A 20,583-nucleotide genomic window follows, 5' to 3' on the forward strand; every position below is an offset into this window, starting at 1 on the left:
ATGGCTACCCGGTGATTCCAAAAACGAGTTCCGCGAATAATTGACTCTGCAAAATGTAGCGCGCTAATCAAGTCATGATTCAGAACGCATCTACGACTTAATTACCTAAAAAATATGAGTTAACGAAACGCCAACTGGATAATTCATCAATACTGCCTATCAATATAATAATTCTGTCAAAACTATAATTGAAATTCCATACAGAAAGCACGCCGCAATATTATTGATACATTATGAGACCGCGACAGAGCTGTACCAGCAATTTACAAGTGAATTACAAATCTCTACCCAGCACACTAAATACACAATCAGGTTAAATCAATTGTGATTGTCTATCACCCTCTTTTATACTGAATTTGCTGGTGTAAAACAGAGATAGAAGAAAGACTATGGCGCTGTTTGCGTCGCAAAGCGCTTACGGGTTGACGCCTACAAAAACCCAGGGGTAGGGGAAAAGCTCGCGAGAGGCGTGTCCCATAATTGAAATTTGAACGCAGTCGGCCGCTCGCCGTCGTCGTGATCACATCACGCGGTGACGTCTCATTTACTAGTGTTATCGATTAAGACATGTCAATCAATTAATGTGAAGACTTTTATCGTGGCCAAGTGTTTTGAACTGAAGTGAGAATGGCGTTCGAAGACCGCTGCAGCCCTAACCAGGCGAACAGTCCTGGCCCGATCTCCGGAAGAGTGCCGGGACCACATGGAGATAATCGAAACTACAGCCCACCAAGTCAGTATACCTGTACAACCATAGACCAGAGATTTGAAAGGAGTTCGCCGAATATGACTATAGTTAAAGTACAGCCTAATTCACCACCGCCGAGTCCCGAACAGAATGCAAATGAAATGGATTATCAGAACTATTACAGACCAGAAACACCTGATGTAAAACCACAAATAGACGAAAGATTTGACGCAGATAAGTTAAGGAACCAACGAGCAGCGCCGACGGCACAAATAGGTTTTTCAATTAGCAACATCCTACACCCAGAATTCGGTCTGAATGCAATAAGAAAAACAAACAAAATCGAAGGACCTAAACCCGTCGGCCCTAACCACAGCATATTGTACAAACCGTACGATTTATCGAAACAGCAAAACGAATATCAGAAATATAGTTTCGATTATTTGAAATCGAAAGAGCCTAGTGATTTTAGTCGATTGCCGCCTCTAGGTGGATTGAGACAGACAGTTTCTCAAATTGGTGAACAAAAAGAAAAGGAAGTTCCGAAGATTGTGGAGGCACAGAAAAGACCTGACTCAGCCAGTTCTATGGTGTCCTCGACGTCCAGTGGGGCTCCTTCGACGTGTGGGAGCACAGATACTAATAGCCAAATGTCCCAAGGGAATGCGAATCTGTGGCCGGCTTGGGTCTACTGTACGAGATATAGCGACAGGCCTAGTTCTGGTAAGTGTTACATTTGTATTCCATTCATACGAATTTAAAAACAATTTTGTTCTTGTTTGTGGAGTCTTTCCATTTCCATCTTCAGCTATCGCACCTCTCTGTATTTCACCTCTCTGTACGCTTTTCTCTTGTTCCCTCCTTTATCTGGTCTATATAAGCTGTTATTGGCTTTCCTTGAATTAATTCAACCATATTTTACTTAGATTTAACACCTTTTTCTTATTTGAGTTTGTTTCCTGTTTCTTACTTTCCTATGACGACAAAGGCTTTCCTTTGTTTCCTTCTTCTCTTTACCATTCCATTTTAAAGTTATTAAGAATTAGCTGTGACCTCTTTGGGACATCAACCCTCTTTGGGAATTCTTTTGCTATATCCCTATCAACTGCCAAAGCTGTTTCATCCTTACAACCATTTTAGATATGCTATAAGTATCATTTGTTTTAATTGCCGTTCTGTCAAATATTTTGTATTTACCACCAGACACAAAAAGAGGGTGTTATGCGTGTCTGTGTTTCTGTTATATGTCTGTATATCGTAGTGCCCAAATTAAACAACGGACTTGTATATCGTTCACGTTTTAAATTATTCAATTTATAAATATTTTTTTTTAAATCTTATAATTTGTGTAGAGTCTTATTCGTTATTTTGTTTCTTATTAGATTACATTTCTAATTAAGCTATTTTTAAACAACAAACATTGCCGCTTTAGCTAGACATAATAATATTTTAGAAGTCAACGTGTGAAATCGAAAATGATTTGTTTGTTGATCAGCCGGTGACCGACGTGCGTTTAAAAGAATTACTAATGTTATAGGCTGTTTTACATATTGCTTATTGTGCTGTCTCAAAAGGTATTATTATTAGATACAAGTATATTTAAGTACGATTTTTGTACTCAGGTTGTGTTTTTGATATTATTCAAGAGTTTCTTCACATCAAACCGGTTATTTATCACTTTAATACTGCTATAAATAATGTAATTAAATGAATTCATTTTGTCATATAAATAAAAATATGGTAAAAAATTATCTATAATGTCATAGAAAACACATCATTGTTTTTTTATGTTTAATTTGACGTCAAGACAATTTTACTTGGATGACATATTAATAACTGATATATCGATAGGGCAACTTTGTTTTATGTTGATGTATTTAGATTCGAGATAAAATCGATGAATATTCGATGTTTTAGGTCTGCCAGGGTAATGCATTAAACATGTCACCTCTGAACTTTTTGTTTGCGGGTCAGTTTGTCTGTTTTCATGTGATCGTGTCTTTGATTGTATTCTGGGATGTTTCCTGGGATTTATTTAAAAAGAAGCGGTGGTGGTGTAATGGTTAAGACGCCCGCCTGTGGATCGAAAGGTCTCAGTTTCGTATCCTACTCGTGCCATATGAGTTTGTATACCAATCTGACTCATATACCTATAGTAGTTTTGATAGACCACCACTTGCTTCCGATGAAGTAGAACAGTTTAGTTCACCAGTGTGTGTGTATGCGACTACCTGCCACTAGATGGTGGTAAGTAGTTGTAAAAGTCATGTCAGATGTCTTTACGCGACTTGAATAAAATCTGACACCAGTGTTAGTAATAACACACTCGATATGATGATGATTTTAAAAGAAACTCTAAAGGTTTTTAAGATTTGGCTGTGATTTTACGTCATTTCTTTGGCATTGCTGCAAGCCTAGCAATAGAATCGCAGTCCAATCGGGCCGTGTGAGAACTGAGTAGTTAATAGAGAAAAGTCTATACTTTTTCCTTTCGTCATATCTTTCTTTTATACAGGAAAGAGAAAAGCGTATAAAAAATACTCGCTAAGAAACAGGACAGAGTGCTAATATCTTAAACAAATTCTGCCATTTTGTACGCAATGGCCGAAATTTGTATTACGGTTGAGCTTCGCGATGGCTGAACTATACGTAGTGAACGGGTGCTGCCATTTGGAACTCGTCAGCTCGATTCTCATATATTTTTGTGTGATTAATCGTGTTTTTTTACACATCTTTGCTTCTTATAGCTTTTTTTAATTATCGAATCACAATCATAACATGGCTTTGTATACTTTTTTATACTTACTTTGTTAACTACTGCTTTGAGAAACAAAATATGTAAGCGACCAACACTGTTCAAATGCGTTTCGACATTTCTTCTCAGCAGTGGTCGTTCTGAAACGCCAGTAGTTTGTAGCTTTTTGAGAAATTACTGTATGTTATAAAAATTGACGTGAAAAAGCGCCTGTGAAGGTTTATTTTCTGAATAAATGATTTGGTTTGATTTACGGTAGTCTCAATTGGTATGTTTTTTAGTTTTCCTTGATGTTCAAAGAATATCCGTGATTTGAGTAATGAGTGAAAATTAAAAATTAACTGAGTAGGTATAAATCATTTGAAAAAAGAAACAATTGAAAGAAATATATTATAGTTCTAATTTTGACAGATTATAAAAAATGCTAACAACACTCGAAATCGATGATTTTTTTCTCTCAAAATGTTACCAAGTTGTTACTGGCTGGTTCAAAGTTTAAAAATGTATTGGCAGTTAAGAAATTAAATATTAATATATTAATTTATACATTCTTTTTATGTTTTCAACATTTTGGGAAATGTTCATAATTATTGTTTGATTGTATGTTAATTTTGTAAATTGTTTGGTTTTTTTTTTTTTGAAAATTGAACGACGATAACTGACAAAGGTCATTTGTGCTAATAGGTTCATGTAAAAAAGTTTAACACATGAAAAATGTAAATACTTACATAAGTATTAATGAGTGCCTAATTTTTTTTCTATTTCTCTTAAGATGCAATTTTAAGCATATATATGTTCTTCCAAGTAATAATTTTTATTTTCGTCTTGTCAATGTCAAAGAGTTTTATCCAGAAATTAGACTTTCGCAGGCACTTTTTCACGTCGAGTTTAAAATTATATAGTACTTCGCTCCCGTGGGAATTTCGGGATAAAAATTACCCTATGTGTTATTCCAGATTGTATTCTACCCGTGTACTAAATTTCATAACAATCCGTCCACTACATTTTGCGTTAATGAGTAACAAACATAAACACATACATCCTCACAATCCTTTCTTGTTTATAATATTAATAAGATTTCTCAAAAGCTACAAAGTTGTTGCTTCTTATTATCATATTCCTCATGGATGAGGATCATAACTATTATATGGAATGTAACACACACAATGCTTTTTTTTTAATAACTTAAATGGAGTGGTACCCTTGTTTGTAGGGTCTTACCTTCTCAACTTTACAGTGTTGCTGATAAACATCAACCAGACGGCAGGTTTCCTTGCGAGGTTTTCTTTTATCCGAAGCATGTCTGTGAAAATGTCATAATTACATTAAAAAAAATATTATCACCACCAAAAAGGCCTACCACGAAACATACAAAAACGTAACATGTTACTTGCCTCCCCACGTCGTCTCCTTTTCCGATGTCGTGTACGCATAGTGTGAAAGAGAGAACGTGCAGACGTAATAACGTGCAACGTGTTTCATATCTCATGGTAGTGCATCTGGTTAATAACTGAGCGTAAACCGTAAATTTCTTCGTACAAATTTATATTAAAAAAAAAAAAAGAAACAGAAAAAGAATAAATTTAATTATGTCAATCTTGATAACACATAGCATCTCTCATCTCACGATCTCTGCACATTAGGGGTTGCGAAGCCGCAAAACCCGGAGTCGAGCGTAAAAAAATCGTAAATCTTGAAAAACAAAAAATTTATGAACATTATCAGTAGTGGACAAGTTTTATTTGTTAGACAAATTAAAAAAGACCCCGATCTTTCGATATTCATTTCGATACAACTTTTGAACGGCTGAACCGATTTTGATCAAACATATCTAAGAACCACCGCCTAAAATTTGCTATCAAATAAAAAAAACCGCATCCAAATCGGTTCACCCGTTGATGAGCTACGGTGACACGTACACAGACACACAGACACATAGACACACTTACCGCGGTCAAACTTATAACACCCATCTTTTTGCGTCGGGGTTTAAAAATAACTGACGTAGCTGAATACATCAATCGTGTGCCTGAAAATGTTTTTCGTGACTGAATGTGATTACTTTTAACGAACTTTAAAATGTGAATTATTCACATTTTAAAGTTTAAAAGAAGACAGAAGTATACATTGCTATTTTTGATGACCTGGTGGCGCAGTGGTAAAGTGCTTGCCTCTGAATCGAGAGGTCCCAGGTTCGATCCCCGGTCGGGTCATGATGGAAAATGATCTTTTTCTGATTGGCCCGGGTCTTGGATGTTTATTTTATAAAATATATTATCGTGAGTTAGTATCCCATAACACAAGTCTCGAACTTATTTTGGGGCTAACTCAATCTGTGTCCATTGGGACACAGATTAGATATATTGATATTTATTTATTTTTGATTTTTTTACGATTTAAATTTTATTAGTAAACTGTAGTGTGTGTATCATTACCGCAGCACCACCGTGCTCAATGTTCATTTTTCTCGAATAATAACACCAAATGAAAATATATGTATTACCTACATCCAGCTTTGAACAGTCTAGAAAATAAATGTCCTAACTATACTAATAAGCATAAATTTGCTTGCGGACGATTTAAGTGCGTTTTCCCGCCATTCAGCTGTCAAACTGACAGCTGTCAGGCGGCCATCTTGCCGGGCGGCGGGTAATTTCAGCAAATCGTTTCAAACATTTTTAAATGTTGATGATATGTGATTTGAATACAATGTGGACGGGAAAACATTGAATTTTGCTTGTTTAGAACATATTTAGCAATGTGTTTATGGCGCATTTTTATGTTTTTCTTTTTTACTTAATATTATAAATACTTATCAATGATACACTGCAAAACTAACCTGGCAACTGTAGGTTTAATTTGTAAAAAGCAAAAAATGGATAACTTTATTCTGAGTTATGTTTTTTTTAGTCTAAATAAGATAAATGCATACGCTATATACCTAATTACTTACTTCTTAATTAAACTTATCATACATACTTAATTTATGCAGGTTACAGAATTTTCCCCTTTTTTTCTTGACGACCTCGGTGGCGCAGTGGTCAAGTGCTTGCCTCTGAACCGAGAGGTCCCGGGTTCGATCCCCGGTCGGTTCATGATGGAAAATGATCTTTTTCTGATTGGCACGGGATAATTATCTATATATGTTATATTTCTTGGATATTTATCTATATATGTTATAAAATATAGTACCGTTGAGTTAGTATCCCATAACACAAGTCTCGAACTTACTTTGGGGCTAGCTCAATCTGTGCGATTTGTCTTAATATATTTATTTTATTTTTATTTTTTTATTTTTCTTCGTACGGTTTTATAAAATACATAATATTTATTAACAAAAATAGAAGTAGGTACTTACATAAGTACCTGCCTATGTAAATTTTTGTTTTTAAAACGTTAGAGAGAATTATGATATTAAAATAGATTTTTTTAAATCACAAGTCGTAAAAAATATAAACTTTGTTTTAAAATATATTTTTCCATAAAAAAAAAATATTTACCGTTTAGACCCTCAGATCTCGTGTTTGATCGCAACAACCCAATCGAAGAAAGTCGAAAATCGCGCAAGTTTTTGTCTTACATTCTCAAATTTATTGTTTTTGAGAAACACATCTGTCTTGAATTCCTGTGCCTCGATTTGATCATAAAATTTGAGAGCGTTTGGGTCCTGTCTGTGGTCTGAACCTGAATCAGAAACGACCGTAGAATTTGAAATGATAAGGCTATAGAAGTGTCATACACTCAGTGTATGTAGACTTCGAATACTCAATTAAATTGAATTTCCGTTCGAATATTGATACAACTCTAAATTCCTTTTCGAAGATGATTCGGTAGTTTTTTATTAGCAAATTTTTAGCGGCCAGTGATATTTTATTACTATTCTTTAGATCGTTATGTAATTACATATTTGTTTTTGGAACATTTTGTAAAAATTCTAAAACGCCTAAACATCTCAGCTTCGATGTAAGTTAGTTATAATGTTCCATAAATAAAGTTTGATACCGTTAATGTTTTTACAAAATATTATAAGTAGTTGATGAGAGGTTTAATATAAATGGCTCTAACTATACCGAAATCACTTTTGGATTTTCACCGAGCGATGCACAATAAGATATTAACACAAGAAAAAGGTGATGAAATTCATTACCATTTATAATGTAGATATTATGAAATTACCGATGTATAATTAGGCACAATGTACACTTGTAGGCAATGCTGTAATTATTTACCTTGATGGATCAATCGACTGTGCCTGCATTCGATTGTAATTCTGCGCACGCGAGTATAATCGGACACCGAATTATGTTTACGATTATATTATTTTAAATTTCGAATTTCGAACGGATTTTCTCGAATATTTAAAAATATGATGTAGGCATAAAATAAATAGGTATACTTAAATAAGTTTTCGTGGTGTTAACTGTTATCATTTTTTTATATTCTAAATTCAAAATGACACCGGCAAATACTATGATTTATTATAACAGGCATATTAACTCTGTACAACATTTACAGTCCGTCAAGAAAGTGAAGAATTTAAATGAGGCCGCTGTCTCCTATTCGCTGGCAACACTAGGGTGTTCATCAACCAATCTTGAGCATTCTATTCAGTGTTGCAATAGCAAAAAATGTAGCTTATCAAAAATCCGTATTTTGTCAGATTTCAATCTGTCAATAGTAACATATTTTTTTATAAATTTAATTTGATAAATAATATCTCATTAGGGGTAATGACGAAATACCTACTTGTCATTTTGTAATAACGTTAGCTTATGAAAAGAAAAGTACTTTTTTTTAATTTTTGACAAACATCCACAATAATCCATAAGATTTGAAATTTTTCTTAAGCAACTATATAAAATACTGTTCTTTTTCCATCCGACTGTACAGAACTGTGCAACCATACTTCTAGGAATTGTTAATTGGCACACAATTGCGAGCTTCGTTTGTTTTTCTAAAGCCTGAACAATTGATTTCATTTTAGTGGTTCCGTATATTTATTGAATATACGGAAATATAATAAAATCGCTTGGATTATTCATATACCGTGAAATAATATGTGACAAGGATTTTGTTCGCTTGAAAAGCTTACTCATTTTCCAATTTTAATTAAATAAATAAACCCTATATGCTGTATCAGGTTATATTTAAAAATATACCAGATTTTAGTCGATATTTCTTTTCTTTTTAGTACATACTAGATGTTGCCCGGGTCTTCGCTCCCTTGGGAATTTTGAGATAAAATATAGCCTATAGCTTATAGCAAACATGGATAATGTACCTTTCTAATTGTGAAATAATTTTTGCCATCGGTTCAGTAGTTTCGGAGATTACCCGCCTCAAACATACGAACTCACAAACGCTTACCTCTTTATAATAATAGTACATATTGCGTGGACAAACATTCTTAAACAATATTCACAGTACTGATTGTTGAATTTTGCTATTGATTGTTGAACCAGTTCAAACCTATACATTCTAAAGTATAACATTGAATAACAACGAAGGTAACCACTTTAAACTCAATAATTTATTAATATTGCTATTAAATCGACGCCCGCCCGTGGGTCGAAAGGTCTCAGGTTTGTATCCTACTCGTGCCACATGAGTTTGTATACCAATCTGACTCATATATAGTAGTTTTCATAGACCACAACTTGCTTCCGGTGATGGAAAACATCGTGAGGAAACCTGCAAACCGGCGGACAGTTTATTTCCCTAGTGTGTATGCGACTACCTGCCACTAGATGGCGGTAAGTAGCCGTAAAAGACATGTCAGATGCCGTTAGGCGACTTGAATAAAATCTTACACCAGTGTTAGCAATGACACACTCGATATGATGATACAAATATATGTTGACATTGTTTACATAATAACACTTTAAGAAAAAACTGAGTTTAGATTATAATATAAGGGTTTAGCTATCATCCTACGGATCCCTGATTAATGTTACATTGTTTTGAAACAAGAAACTAGGGAAAACGATTAATAGCAGCTAATGGTTTTGTTGAAAACTTGAAACATTCACTAGAGAAAGAGGCACGATGATAACACAGAGTAGACACACACCAGAGACCAAGCCATAACTGTAATATTGTGTCTAATCTAACTCTATAACTAGTCCGGAAAATATAACACTATTAGCGATACAGCACAGAGTAGATATATATTAGAGACCAAGCCACAATTGTATTAAGTTTGCTTCGTCCTCTAGTCTTTTTTTTTCTTTTCCAGTGTATTATTGCTAAGACTGGTGCAAGATATTTAAAGGTGGTTAGAATTACAAGTAATTAAGTAATTAATCATAACTAATCTCCTGTTACATCGGTTAATACTTTAAAATAAGAATTTTGGATTAACTTCTAATTAGACCGCTGGTTAATTGTTTTTTGTTGGTGTTTACATTTGGTTGTATGAAGAATCTTAATGAGATGTTATGTTTATCGATATCGATATAATATTCTACAAATCAGGTTATTTATATACTTACATATTTTAAAGAACTATTTTAAATTGAAATTGAAATTTATTTGATTTAAATGTTGAGCAAATGTTTATCGATATCGATATATATTCTACAAATCAGGTTATTTATATACTTACATATTTTAAAGAACTATTTTAAATTGAAATTGAAATTTATTTGATTTAAATGTTGAGCAAATGTTTATCGATATCGATATATATTCTACAAATCAGGTTATTTATATACTAACATATTTTAAAGAACTATTTTAAATTGAAATTGAAATTTATTTGATTTAAATGTTGAGCAAATGTTTATCGATATCGATATATATTCTACAAATCAGGTTATTTATATACTTACATATTTTAAAGAACTATTTTAAATTGAAATTTAAATTTAAATTTATTTGAATAAAAAGTTGAGCCGTATTAAATTCTAATGAATGAGTTTTTAGAATTAAATACGGCTCAACTTTGGGAAAACATGTGCAGTAAGACAAAACAATATGATTCTATAAATACTCTTCGATTCTAGTCTTTGTAAAATCCTCAATTATCTATAAAAAAGAAAACTATATAGACTTAACAGATTACATACTATTATTTTGTTTTATCCTCGTCAAAAACATTGCAAAACATTTGTATGATGAAGCGATTTTATCGGCAATCAGAGACAATCATTCACAATCAAATTGTCTATGACTTAATAGTTATGAAAATTGTTTGTCGTTTAAAGTTTTTCAATTATGTTATTAGGAGGCGAATTACGGATTGTTGAATAGTTAATTACGTCATACGAAATGACTTGCAATTACTACCGGCAATTTCGGACATTTTTAACTTGCCGTATTACTGTGAATATGTACGAAGTTTAATATTGGTCTGATAACTAGGGACGCCCGTGCGAAGTGATGTAGACGATCAACCATAACAGGGAACGTTTAACAAATACTTTATATTTTTTTATTCGACATCAATTCTCGTCTAATTTCAAATATAACTCCAGAAATATGTTTGAAATCTGTTTAGGTAATGTTGATTAAATGAGAAAAGAAAATTACATGAAATGAATAAAGAATATTCACCGAATTCTGTCTAGTAAATATCGGGTAAAGGAGAACAAAGCATGACTGTTAAAAGAATATACATAAAAAAAATAAGATAATAAAGAATATATAGATCAAAAAGGAATATAGATCAAAAAACATCTATATAAAAACCTCCTCACAAACCCGTAACATCGACGTCGATAATTAATGTCCCATCACTAGTTAGCCCTCTGGTCCTGGAGTGGTTTTTGCGGACTAACAACTCGATTTTGTCATTTCGGTGGTCCACGGTGCGTCGGGACCTAATTAGCCTTTAATTAACCATTGGGCATGTTTTTTTTTGTTGTTATAACGTTGATGTACTGTTAAATCTTCGGTCATATGAATAAAAAATATTTTATTTTTAATTTAAAGTTATCAAATTAATTTGACATAAGTTTATATTTAGTTAACACCTAAATGTTATTTTAATTAAAGAGGCTTAAAATAAGATTTTTAATAAATACATTTTTTGTATACCAATTTAATTTGTGTATCCATGATCCATTCAGCAGACTAATTATTGGCATGGAGAAATATACGCAAAAAAAAAATTAGAAGTACTGATTGTTGACATGCGACGTGTGAAAAAAAAAATTGTTGGTCGAGTCAATCGACCTGCTTAACCATTGTATTTGTCAAGACCATAATTATATATATTTCTATTATTTTATCTGTAAATCTAAGATTTTATAAGTGTTTCGATATCTCAAAGATATCCTTTTGACTTCCCTCAACTATATATATTGACGACCTCGGTGGCGCAGTGGTAAAGTTCTTGCCACTGAACCGAGAGGTCCCGGGTTCGATCCCCGGTCGGGGTCATGATGGAAAATGATCTTTTTCTGATAGGCCCGGGTCTTGGATGTTTATCTATATATGTATTTGTTATAAAATATAGTATCGTTGAGTTAGTATCCCGTAACACAAGTCTCGAACTTACTTTGGGGCTAGCTCAATCTGTGTGATTTGTCCTAATTTATATTTATATTCAGTCAGCTACAAACTACAAGCTATAGTTGAACATGCACTTGTGTAAGCTGTTCACACCCCAAAGTAGGTGCTTACGAGCGGGGTGAGATTCTTACACGTGCAAAACAAAGTGATTGCTTGTCACTGCGACGTACGAAGATTTGGATGTGGCGTTTTATAGTGATGATATATATTTTTATCTACAAATCAACTTTGGGTAAAATTAAATTTTTTGTATATGTATGTTTGTAACGCGATAACATTCGAATCGTTGGTATTATTTTGATGAAATTTAAGTTCATAGGTTACGTAGTTTTTGAAATATTCACCATTTTGTAAAAATCTATTGCTCGCGGCAAACAACTAGTGTAAAAAGTCGTAAAAATCCGGATGAAAAATACCCTAATTTTAGCAATTAACTTGTGGCGATTGTGGTAACACTAAGCTTATGCCATCTGTCCATCATCTAAGAGAAAAATGTGTTTATATACATTATATTTCTAAATTTATTATTTTTTATCGATTATGATTTACAAATTGAAAGGCCAGATAGATCGTCATTTACAGAAACAAAATCTATAACTGTCAATGGACCACAAAATATGAACAGCAATAAATGTCGAAAAGAAAAATTTCATAGTAACATAGAACATGGACATGAATAAAAAATCAAGAACAAATGTGACGTTGTCAATTATATGATAATCTCGAATTTTATTCGAAGTGAAAAAATAAAATGCCACATCTACAGTTTATGACCTCTGTGCCACTTTACATATTCAATGTTCGATCAGAATTTAAATATTTACTTTATCCTTTTCGACCTTATTTTCATTCGTACAGAGCTCATTTTCATTTGCAAGCGTTTCCGTGAATTGTTTTAGACTTTATTGTCGGAAAAATAAGGTACAATCTCGCTATTTCAATAAAGAGCTAATAACATTTTGTATCACTTGTAATTTAGACTCTACGCTCTTAAAAATAAGGTACAATTACCAATGGAGTTATATCAAGATATTGCACTCGATGATTTAGACTTTATTCTGAAGGTGTTAAAGTACATTTTTCAGTGGTGATTCAGTGAAAGATATTATGCAACTTGAACACGCATTGGGTGAATTGATTTTTTTCATCTGTGGGGTGCGTTATGGCGCTAAATTGCAGGGTTGTGTGAGGTAACCATTGTTTATAGCATTTTAGGCAATATTTTTGACAGGGAATCTTTTTGACGACTGTACATACTATAATACTATACATACATTAACTATGTTTATTAGGCATATAATACGTTTAATGTTGTAAGGGCGCCAATCCATAACTTATCATACCAATTAATCCTACTCGTACTGATATTATAAATGCGAAAGTTTGTGAGTATGTGTGTATGATGTTTGTTACTATTTCCCGCAAAATCTACTGGACCGATTGTTATGAAATTTGGGTAATACAGGTTTATAACCTGGAATAGCACATAGGGTACCTTTTGTCCCGATATTCCCACGGGAGCGAAGCCCCGGGGCGCAGCCAGTAATATAAATGCCAAAGTACTTTTTGACTATGTTTTCTATTTTTAATGAAAATTCTTCTCAGTTGATGTCTTCAAGTTTCGTCACTTTGGGCTCTCATCATCAGCCTACCCTTATCCCACTTTATGTGTCATGTCGGTACAGCATGTCAGTCTCCTCCACTTCTCCCTGTCTGATGTTAACCGATCTGTTACTCCCTGTTTAGCCATATCCTGCCTGACGCACTCAATCCACGTCGTCTTCGGCCTGCCCCTACTTCGTGTCTTATTTAATTTAGTCACTCTGGGCTCGTGTCTACCCCGTAAGGCATGAAGTGATACTGTATCAAGTTAGTTAAGCACTGTTTACGACCCCAAAAGCACAAAACAGAGACATTTAGACCATTACAGACGAACAAACACACCGAGCTGCAACCATTAAAATTCCTTCATCCCCTAACGATGCAAACTTGGACAAATGGGCAATAATTTATTTATTTTACCCTTAATTGGGGGATAAATTCGTTGCAGTGCTAAATTTAGAGATGTGTACCAGCGCGTGTTCGCTGATCGCAAATTCACCCTTATTACCACCTCATAGAGGTCAATTCATGATATCTTGTAGACTGTACATTTTGGCATAAATAAGTACCATCTTATCTTGATTTTTGACCGTTGTCAGCAATATACTGGCAATTTGTTTAAATAATACCTAGGTTTAATTTTTTTCAAAATCATTATTTTCGATACTAGAAAGTAAAAGTAGGTATATTGACACAAAAGTGTATATAGGTCACGGAATGTAAAAAAAAACCTATGACAAACAAAAAAAAATCTGTAAGTTATGAGTTATGAGCTAACAGTTATGAGAAAAAGTGATTTTTATGTTTTGTTTAAACATGACTGACGAACCAAAACCACCTAAAATTAAGAAGCAAATTATTTTAATAATTATTCTGCTTATTCAGCATTGATTCATCGTAGTTAATTTTAAAAAAATCTAATCAAATGGTAATTGAAGCGCGCGTTGCGACCATAATAACTCCGTAACAATTAATAAATTTAAAAACTTAATTTCCTGAACTCGTAACTTTAACGATTTGCGTGAAGAACGGTATTTTCGCATGCTAAAGTGTTAGGTTACCCCCACAACCCATAAATCATCATTTAGTTAAGATTTTTAACGTTGTTTTAGCGTAAAAAATGGCGTCATTATTGTTTTTCGAAATACCTAATGTATAGTTTTGCTGATAAAATAAAATAAAAACAGCAGATTACCTAAGAGCCTTTATAATTTCCTTTGCTTATATTATTTAAAGAGCTATTGGAAAATTAAAGTAATTAACTTTAGTCCTGTATTTTTTAAAGCAGGATCCAGCTAGTGTGATATTTTCTTAATAGACATGTGTTTATGTGTAAAAAAATATCATTTAAGATATTTGAACGGTGATATTTGAATGAATTCGAATTTCGAACAGTAAGTTAAGTCTATTTGCTAACAACTGAGCTAACGTTGGCGAGCGATCTACATCATTAACATTTGCGGATATTTAGCACTCCCTCGCAGGCTAGAACACATTTCAACACTGCATTGTATGCATTAATTGCCACAGAAGCATTTAAATCACCACAATCAGATTCAGTAGCAAGTCTTATAAATTTATTCTATCGTCGAAGGAAAATACTGGCCATAAACACTTCTCTGCCTTCCTGTACTGGAATTTATTTTTTCCCATTAATCCGACAAACGGAATTGATCTCTATCACACCGTAATAAAGCACCTTTAGTACGTGTCTAATAAGGTCGGTTACGCTATTCCGAACAGTTTGAATTTAGAATTCTGCGCGAACGAATTTAAACTCTATTTCGGAAGAGTTCACGTGAAGTCTATGGTTTTTGAAATTGGAACGAATGGGGGCAATGAATATTGAGTTTTATCGCGTTGAGAATAGAACAGGAAATGGTGCGGATACAAATCTTTTGAGTTTGAAAAATTCGGTGCGAATTGCTTTCAGGTGATGACTGAAAAAGAACTTTACGATCGCAGACACAAGACATAAATTCCGATGGCGTTGAACATCTAGTATTGTGCAGTCGTTTATCACACGATAAAACAGAGTAACCTTTTTATTCGTGTTTTTAATTAAACAAAACTGCTAAAATTCCACTCGTGAGTTTTTCGTTACGACGTTTCTCGGGGAAAATATTGCTCTGGTGTTGCCAGGGTTCAAACCACAATTTAAATGCGGCAAATAGACAAAAGCATGGCAAATTATTTACTCATAATGAGTAAGTAGACTATGAAATTGTGTCTTTGTTTCAAGACACAAAAATTTACTATAGTAAATTAATACACACGAACAAAACAGTATTTAAAAGACTTGATTTATTTTGTATATATAAATTACTAAAGCAAATATTAATTACGTTTCTGGAAAGAAAAAACATCGCGCAAAAATTACATTTTTCGAAAGTGACATTATGCGCAAGCGATAGGTACTACTTATCTTCATAGTCGTATTCCTCATGGCTGAGGGTCGTGGTCATTACGTGGAATGAAACACACACAACAACTTTCTTGGCATTATTAATGGAGTGGTTTGCCAAGTTAATAATAATCAACCAGTGTGCAGGTTTCCTCACGATGTTTTCCTTCACCGGAAGCAAGTGGTGTTCGATGAAAACTACTATATATGATTCAGATTTGAATACAAACTCATATGGCACGAGTAAGATTCGAACCTGGACCTTTTGATCCACAGGCGGGCGTCTTATCCATTACACCACCACCGCTTCTTACTACTACTATTCTACTATTACTTATAGCAACGTTGTAACTTCAGTTGAAAGTCCTTTGACAAGGACTTACCCTAATAACCTTACTTAAAGTGTGACGTATGATTAAACCTCTTCATAAAAACTCCACCCCCAGTAATAATGGAGTGTCACCATGTTGAGTTCTAATCAGCCATTTTTATTAGCCAGAATTTGAGAGGGGATCGAAGCGGCGGTGGTTAAGACGCCCTGCGGACCAAAATGTCCATATTACGAAATTAGTTTGTATACTTTTACCGATTCGACTCGTGTGAGTTGATGATGAGTCCACTACATGCTTCCGGTGAAGGAAAACAAACACGAATTTTAGTTAGTGTGTGAAATGGAGAAGGCAAAACCTCATTAATAATGTCCTGTGTGTGTTCAACATAAGGGCCACGACCTATCTATAATAGAAGAACAATCAATATTTTAAGTCTTTATTATTAATATATTTTAAATCACACAGAAATTACATACACTGTAATCAAATGTATTTAAACTCAGTAAAATAGTTATTTAATTTATCTGGTACATTTAAAATAGCGAATTTTTTTAAATTTCATTACAAAGTAATTACTTTACTATGTAACTAAATAAAAAACTCAATAAAAAATGTTTATACTTAGGTACATATTTAATCACATACCAATATTGATTATAAATCCAGTGAAAGTGTGTTGTCTGTTCCGCTTTCACGGCTAAACCGCTGGAACGATTTTAATGAAATTTAATATGTATGTAGTTAAAGACCTCCTTTCAAACATAGGCCACTTTATTTTCAAAAATCAACTTCCAATGACTATAATGGGAGTGAAAGTGTGTACGAAAATCATGTTTGTTTCAAATTCACGCGGGCGAAGCCGCGGACAAAAGCTAGTATACACATATTTGAATAAAAAAACATATGAATATTATTTACAAGTACCTACCTAAAAAAACACGCGTTTATATAAGCATAGTTGCCTATAACCGCTAATAATTAAAACAAACTACCAAACCATTAACTAATTGCATTAAAGATGAAACAGCACTCTATAATAAAACGAACTGCGTTAATTATAAAACATATTACAATTAAATGTACATTACAGGGGTACAATTATTATCAATGAAGGGTTGAATTAGGGTTAATATTTAATTGATAAAATGACAGGCCGCGCTTCTGCCTTCAGGGTTAATATTCTTTGATATAAATATTTTGACATGTAGCCATATTGAATTTTAAGCACGATAGGGGGCTTTAAATTAATTAAAAATTCATTTGTACCGATTGTAAAATTAGTTGAATGTTTATTTAATTTATATATCGATGAAAATGTATAAGTATTACCACTGATGATACTCATAAAGATTATACCTTGTTCCCCACGTTCGGGCATGATGACGTTCATTGAAAAATAAACTTTAAACCGTCCACTGTAGACACATTTTACATTGACAACACATCAGCGGACTGTTCGCTGTCACCTCTAGTAAAGTATGTCTACAGAGGACGCCTTAAAGCTCACTTTTCAATGAACCTATGGCGATTTGAATAAAATCTGACACCAGTGATAGCAATAACATATATTTAACATTGCTTTTCTGTTGTTAAAAGGTCCCAGAAGTAGAAGAATGAAGAAGAAGATGTCCACAGAAGAGAAGAGACCCAGGACTGCTTTCAGCGCAGCCCAGCTTGCTAGATTAAAGGTTGGTGTATATTTTCTAGTCCGTAAGGTACGGTATTTGATGAAGTGGAAATCATATTTTTTGCTCTCACCATTGGATTCGCGGTTTCACAGCCCCGGGAATACCCGACAACTATAACCGGGAATACCCGAAGAGTTGAGGTAAAAATCACACGGATTTAAGAGCATTAATGTGATGTTCTGTGACAAATCATCATATAATTCTAACTAATGTTACAAATGCGAAAGAATGTTTGTTAGCGTGAAGGGGTAACAAACATTCTTTAAACATTTTTTAGTAGATATACTCAAACTTTACTTTAAACATTTCTTAGTAGATATACTCAATATATTTTTTTGAAATTTTGCATACATATAGTTTGAAGCATAGAGGAGGACATAGGGTACCTTTCATCCCGGAAAAATAACTGCTCCCGTGGGAAATCACGCGGGCAAAACAAAACAAAACATAATAATTTAAATAATTCATAGGTCATCTAAGTTCAATTCAAATTTTATGATTACAATCAAAATGTCTGATTATATTCCACCTTTAAGTGGCAACATGGTTAAAATAAATTGTGATATATTTATTTATTTTATTTTACATACAAAATAACATCAGTTATCCAAATTGAATCTACATCTTTTAAACGCATAATTAATAATAATATAAGTCTGACGAATCCATTTTCTTTTGTCCAGCACGAGTTTACCGAAAACCGTTACCTGACGGAGCGGCGGCGGCAGGCGCTGGCGGCGGAGCTGGGGCTGGCGGAGGCGCAGATCAAGATCTGGTTCCAAAACAAGCGGGCCAAGATCAAGAAGGCCTCGGGCCAGAGGAACCCGCTGGCACTGCAGCTGATGGCACAGGGACTGTACAATCATAGCACCGCGACTGAAAGCGACGAGGAAGAAGAGATTAATGTTATGTAGAAGAAGAAAGCGATGCTCTATTTTCATCTGGAACACATAAATTTACAGTAGATCCTAAATACGTGCGTACGCACGATGCATTGATGAATACCTGCCTCTTCGATGTAGTGGTGGAGTTTTATATATTTATCTGCCTCTGTGAAACAGTGGTAGACTTGAAGATACTTATCCTGCTTCCTCAATCCAGTGAAATTATTTTAAGATTCTAAAATGCACCAGTTCATCAGTTACTTTATTACTCTGAGGTCCTAAAAAGCTTCTAGAAAGAGAGGTCTGATAATGAAGAGAGATGTGTAGCATAGTCATTGCGAGTGTTGAAGATATTTTTTTGAAAGGTAAAAGGCTGGAATGAATAAATAGTGTATGAAGGGAAAAAAATATAAGAAACCCTTAAGAGAATCTAGAATTAATGACGAATCTCTGTAATTATAATTGTAGAAAGAGAACGCTGTAGCTATATGAACTGATAGAAATATATGGTTATTCGTTTCGGGTATTGACGGGAAATTGGTAGAGGCTTTGTTTAAAGAAAGTAGACTTAGGGAAAGATGGGTAATTACCAAGATAGGATATGAAGTTTCACTATTTTTGTGTAAAAGAAGAAATGTCATTATTACTTTTTTTTTTAAATGTAGAAATAGGGAATATTACGCGAAGATCGACGCACGGCGGAACTCCACGGTCCACAGTCAATATCATTCATATGCTTGGAACGACTGTCACTGTCAATGTCAAAGTACGCTTTATTATAGCGCTGCCCTCTAGCATAATAACTTCGCGGCAAGGCTTGTTGACGTTACCAAATTCAAATCGTTAATTAACGTTATTTCCCTAATGTTAAAACCGGTACCGGTTGTTATAATCGATAATACTATTAAAAAACGTAACAATAACATTATCAATTAACGTTAAAAGTATGTTAAAAGTATCGTTACTTATTTCGATTTGGTTATATTGAGATGCAAGATTCTACCCCAACAAACATACACAAGTACATTGGAAGTTTAATAAAAGACTATAAATTTAACTATTAACCAATTTTGCTTTGTAATAATTCGCTATACTCTGCCTGTGTATCATTCTGGCTCGAGAATAAAGCGAGGTGAGCAAGATCTTCAAAAAGAAAAACAAAGCGTAGCGAGCGTCCCATACTTTTATCGTTATTACCATTGGTAACGATATTTGAGTTTACCGGTATTAAGTATCGTTAGCTAGCCGCTAACGTTAACTACATAGACAGCGGTATGGTTACGAATTTTTTAACAATATATCAAGCCCTGTTTCGCGGTAATATTCCCTAATCGCTTAAATAAATATTGATTTAGAAGAATACGTTTCTCTTTAGAGATATTGCTGTCAAAAGTCACAACTTGCTGCTAGAATAATTTATAATGTTCCTGTGTGTACATAGCTTTAGTTTAATGTAATTTATTTATTGAAAACAATCACCGGTTCTGTTTTAAGGTTTTGTAATTTAATTAAATGTCAAATTATTTGAAAATTCATATTGTTATCAAAATATATTAGGAACGTAAAAATATTTTGACATTTAATGAAAAATAACTTCTAAGATCTAATCTTAAGATCTGTTTTCAGTTTGAAATTATAATAAGATGCGATAAAATAACCAAATAAATAAGAATTTTGTTTTTACTTTTGTCAAATTTCCTTTTAGCGTTACAATAC

The 20,583-nt window shown here is 33.5% G+C and overlaps 1 protein-coding gene across 1 annotated transcript; it reads left to right on the forward strand.

Annotated features, from left to right (window-relative positions):
- Positions 1-487: 487 nt before the first annotated feature.
- On the forward strand, positions 488-20,029 carry LOC128681555 (segmentation polarity homeobox protein engrailed-like). The gene is made up of 3 exons (XM_053765550.2): positions 488-1,411; positions 17,892-17,983; positions 18,667-20,029. The coding sequence occupies exons 1-3, from the start codon at positions 628-630 to the stop codon at positions 18,895-18,897; spliced, it is 1,107 nt and encodes a 368-aa protein (XP_053621525.1). The 5' UTR covers positions 488-627; the 3' UTR covers positions 18,898-20,029.
- Positions 20,030-20,583: the final 554 nt, after the last annotated feature.

Source organism: Plodia interpunctella, chromosome 27 (assembly GCF_027563975.2).
Source record: "Plodia interpunctella isolate USDA-ARS_2022_Savannah chromosome 27, ilPloInte3.2, whole genome shotgun sequence".
NCBI classification, from domain to species: Eukaryota; Metazoa; Arthropoda; class Insecta; order Lepidoptera; family Pyralidae; genus Plodia; species Plodia interpunctella.

Excerpts from the sequence above, each read along its gene's own strand:
- LOC128681555 (XM_053765550.2), top strand. The coding sequence starts at position 628 with ATGGCGTTCGAAGACCGCTGCAGCCCTAACCAGGCGAACAGTCCTGGC. Across the intron at positions 1,412-17,891 it reads TAGCGACAGGCCTAGTTCTG|GTCCCAGAAGTAGAAGAATG; the intron begins GTAAGTGTTACA and ends TGTTGTTAAAAG. Across the intron at positions 17,984-18,666 it reads CCCAGCTTGCTAGATTAAAG|CACGAGTTTACCGAAAACCG; the intron begins GTTGGTGTATAT and ends TCTTTTGTCCAG.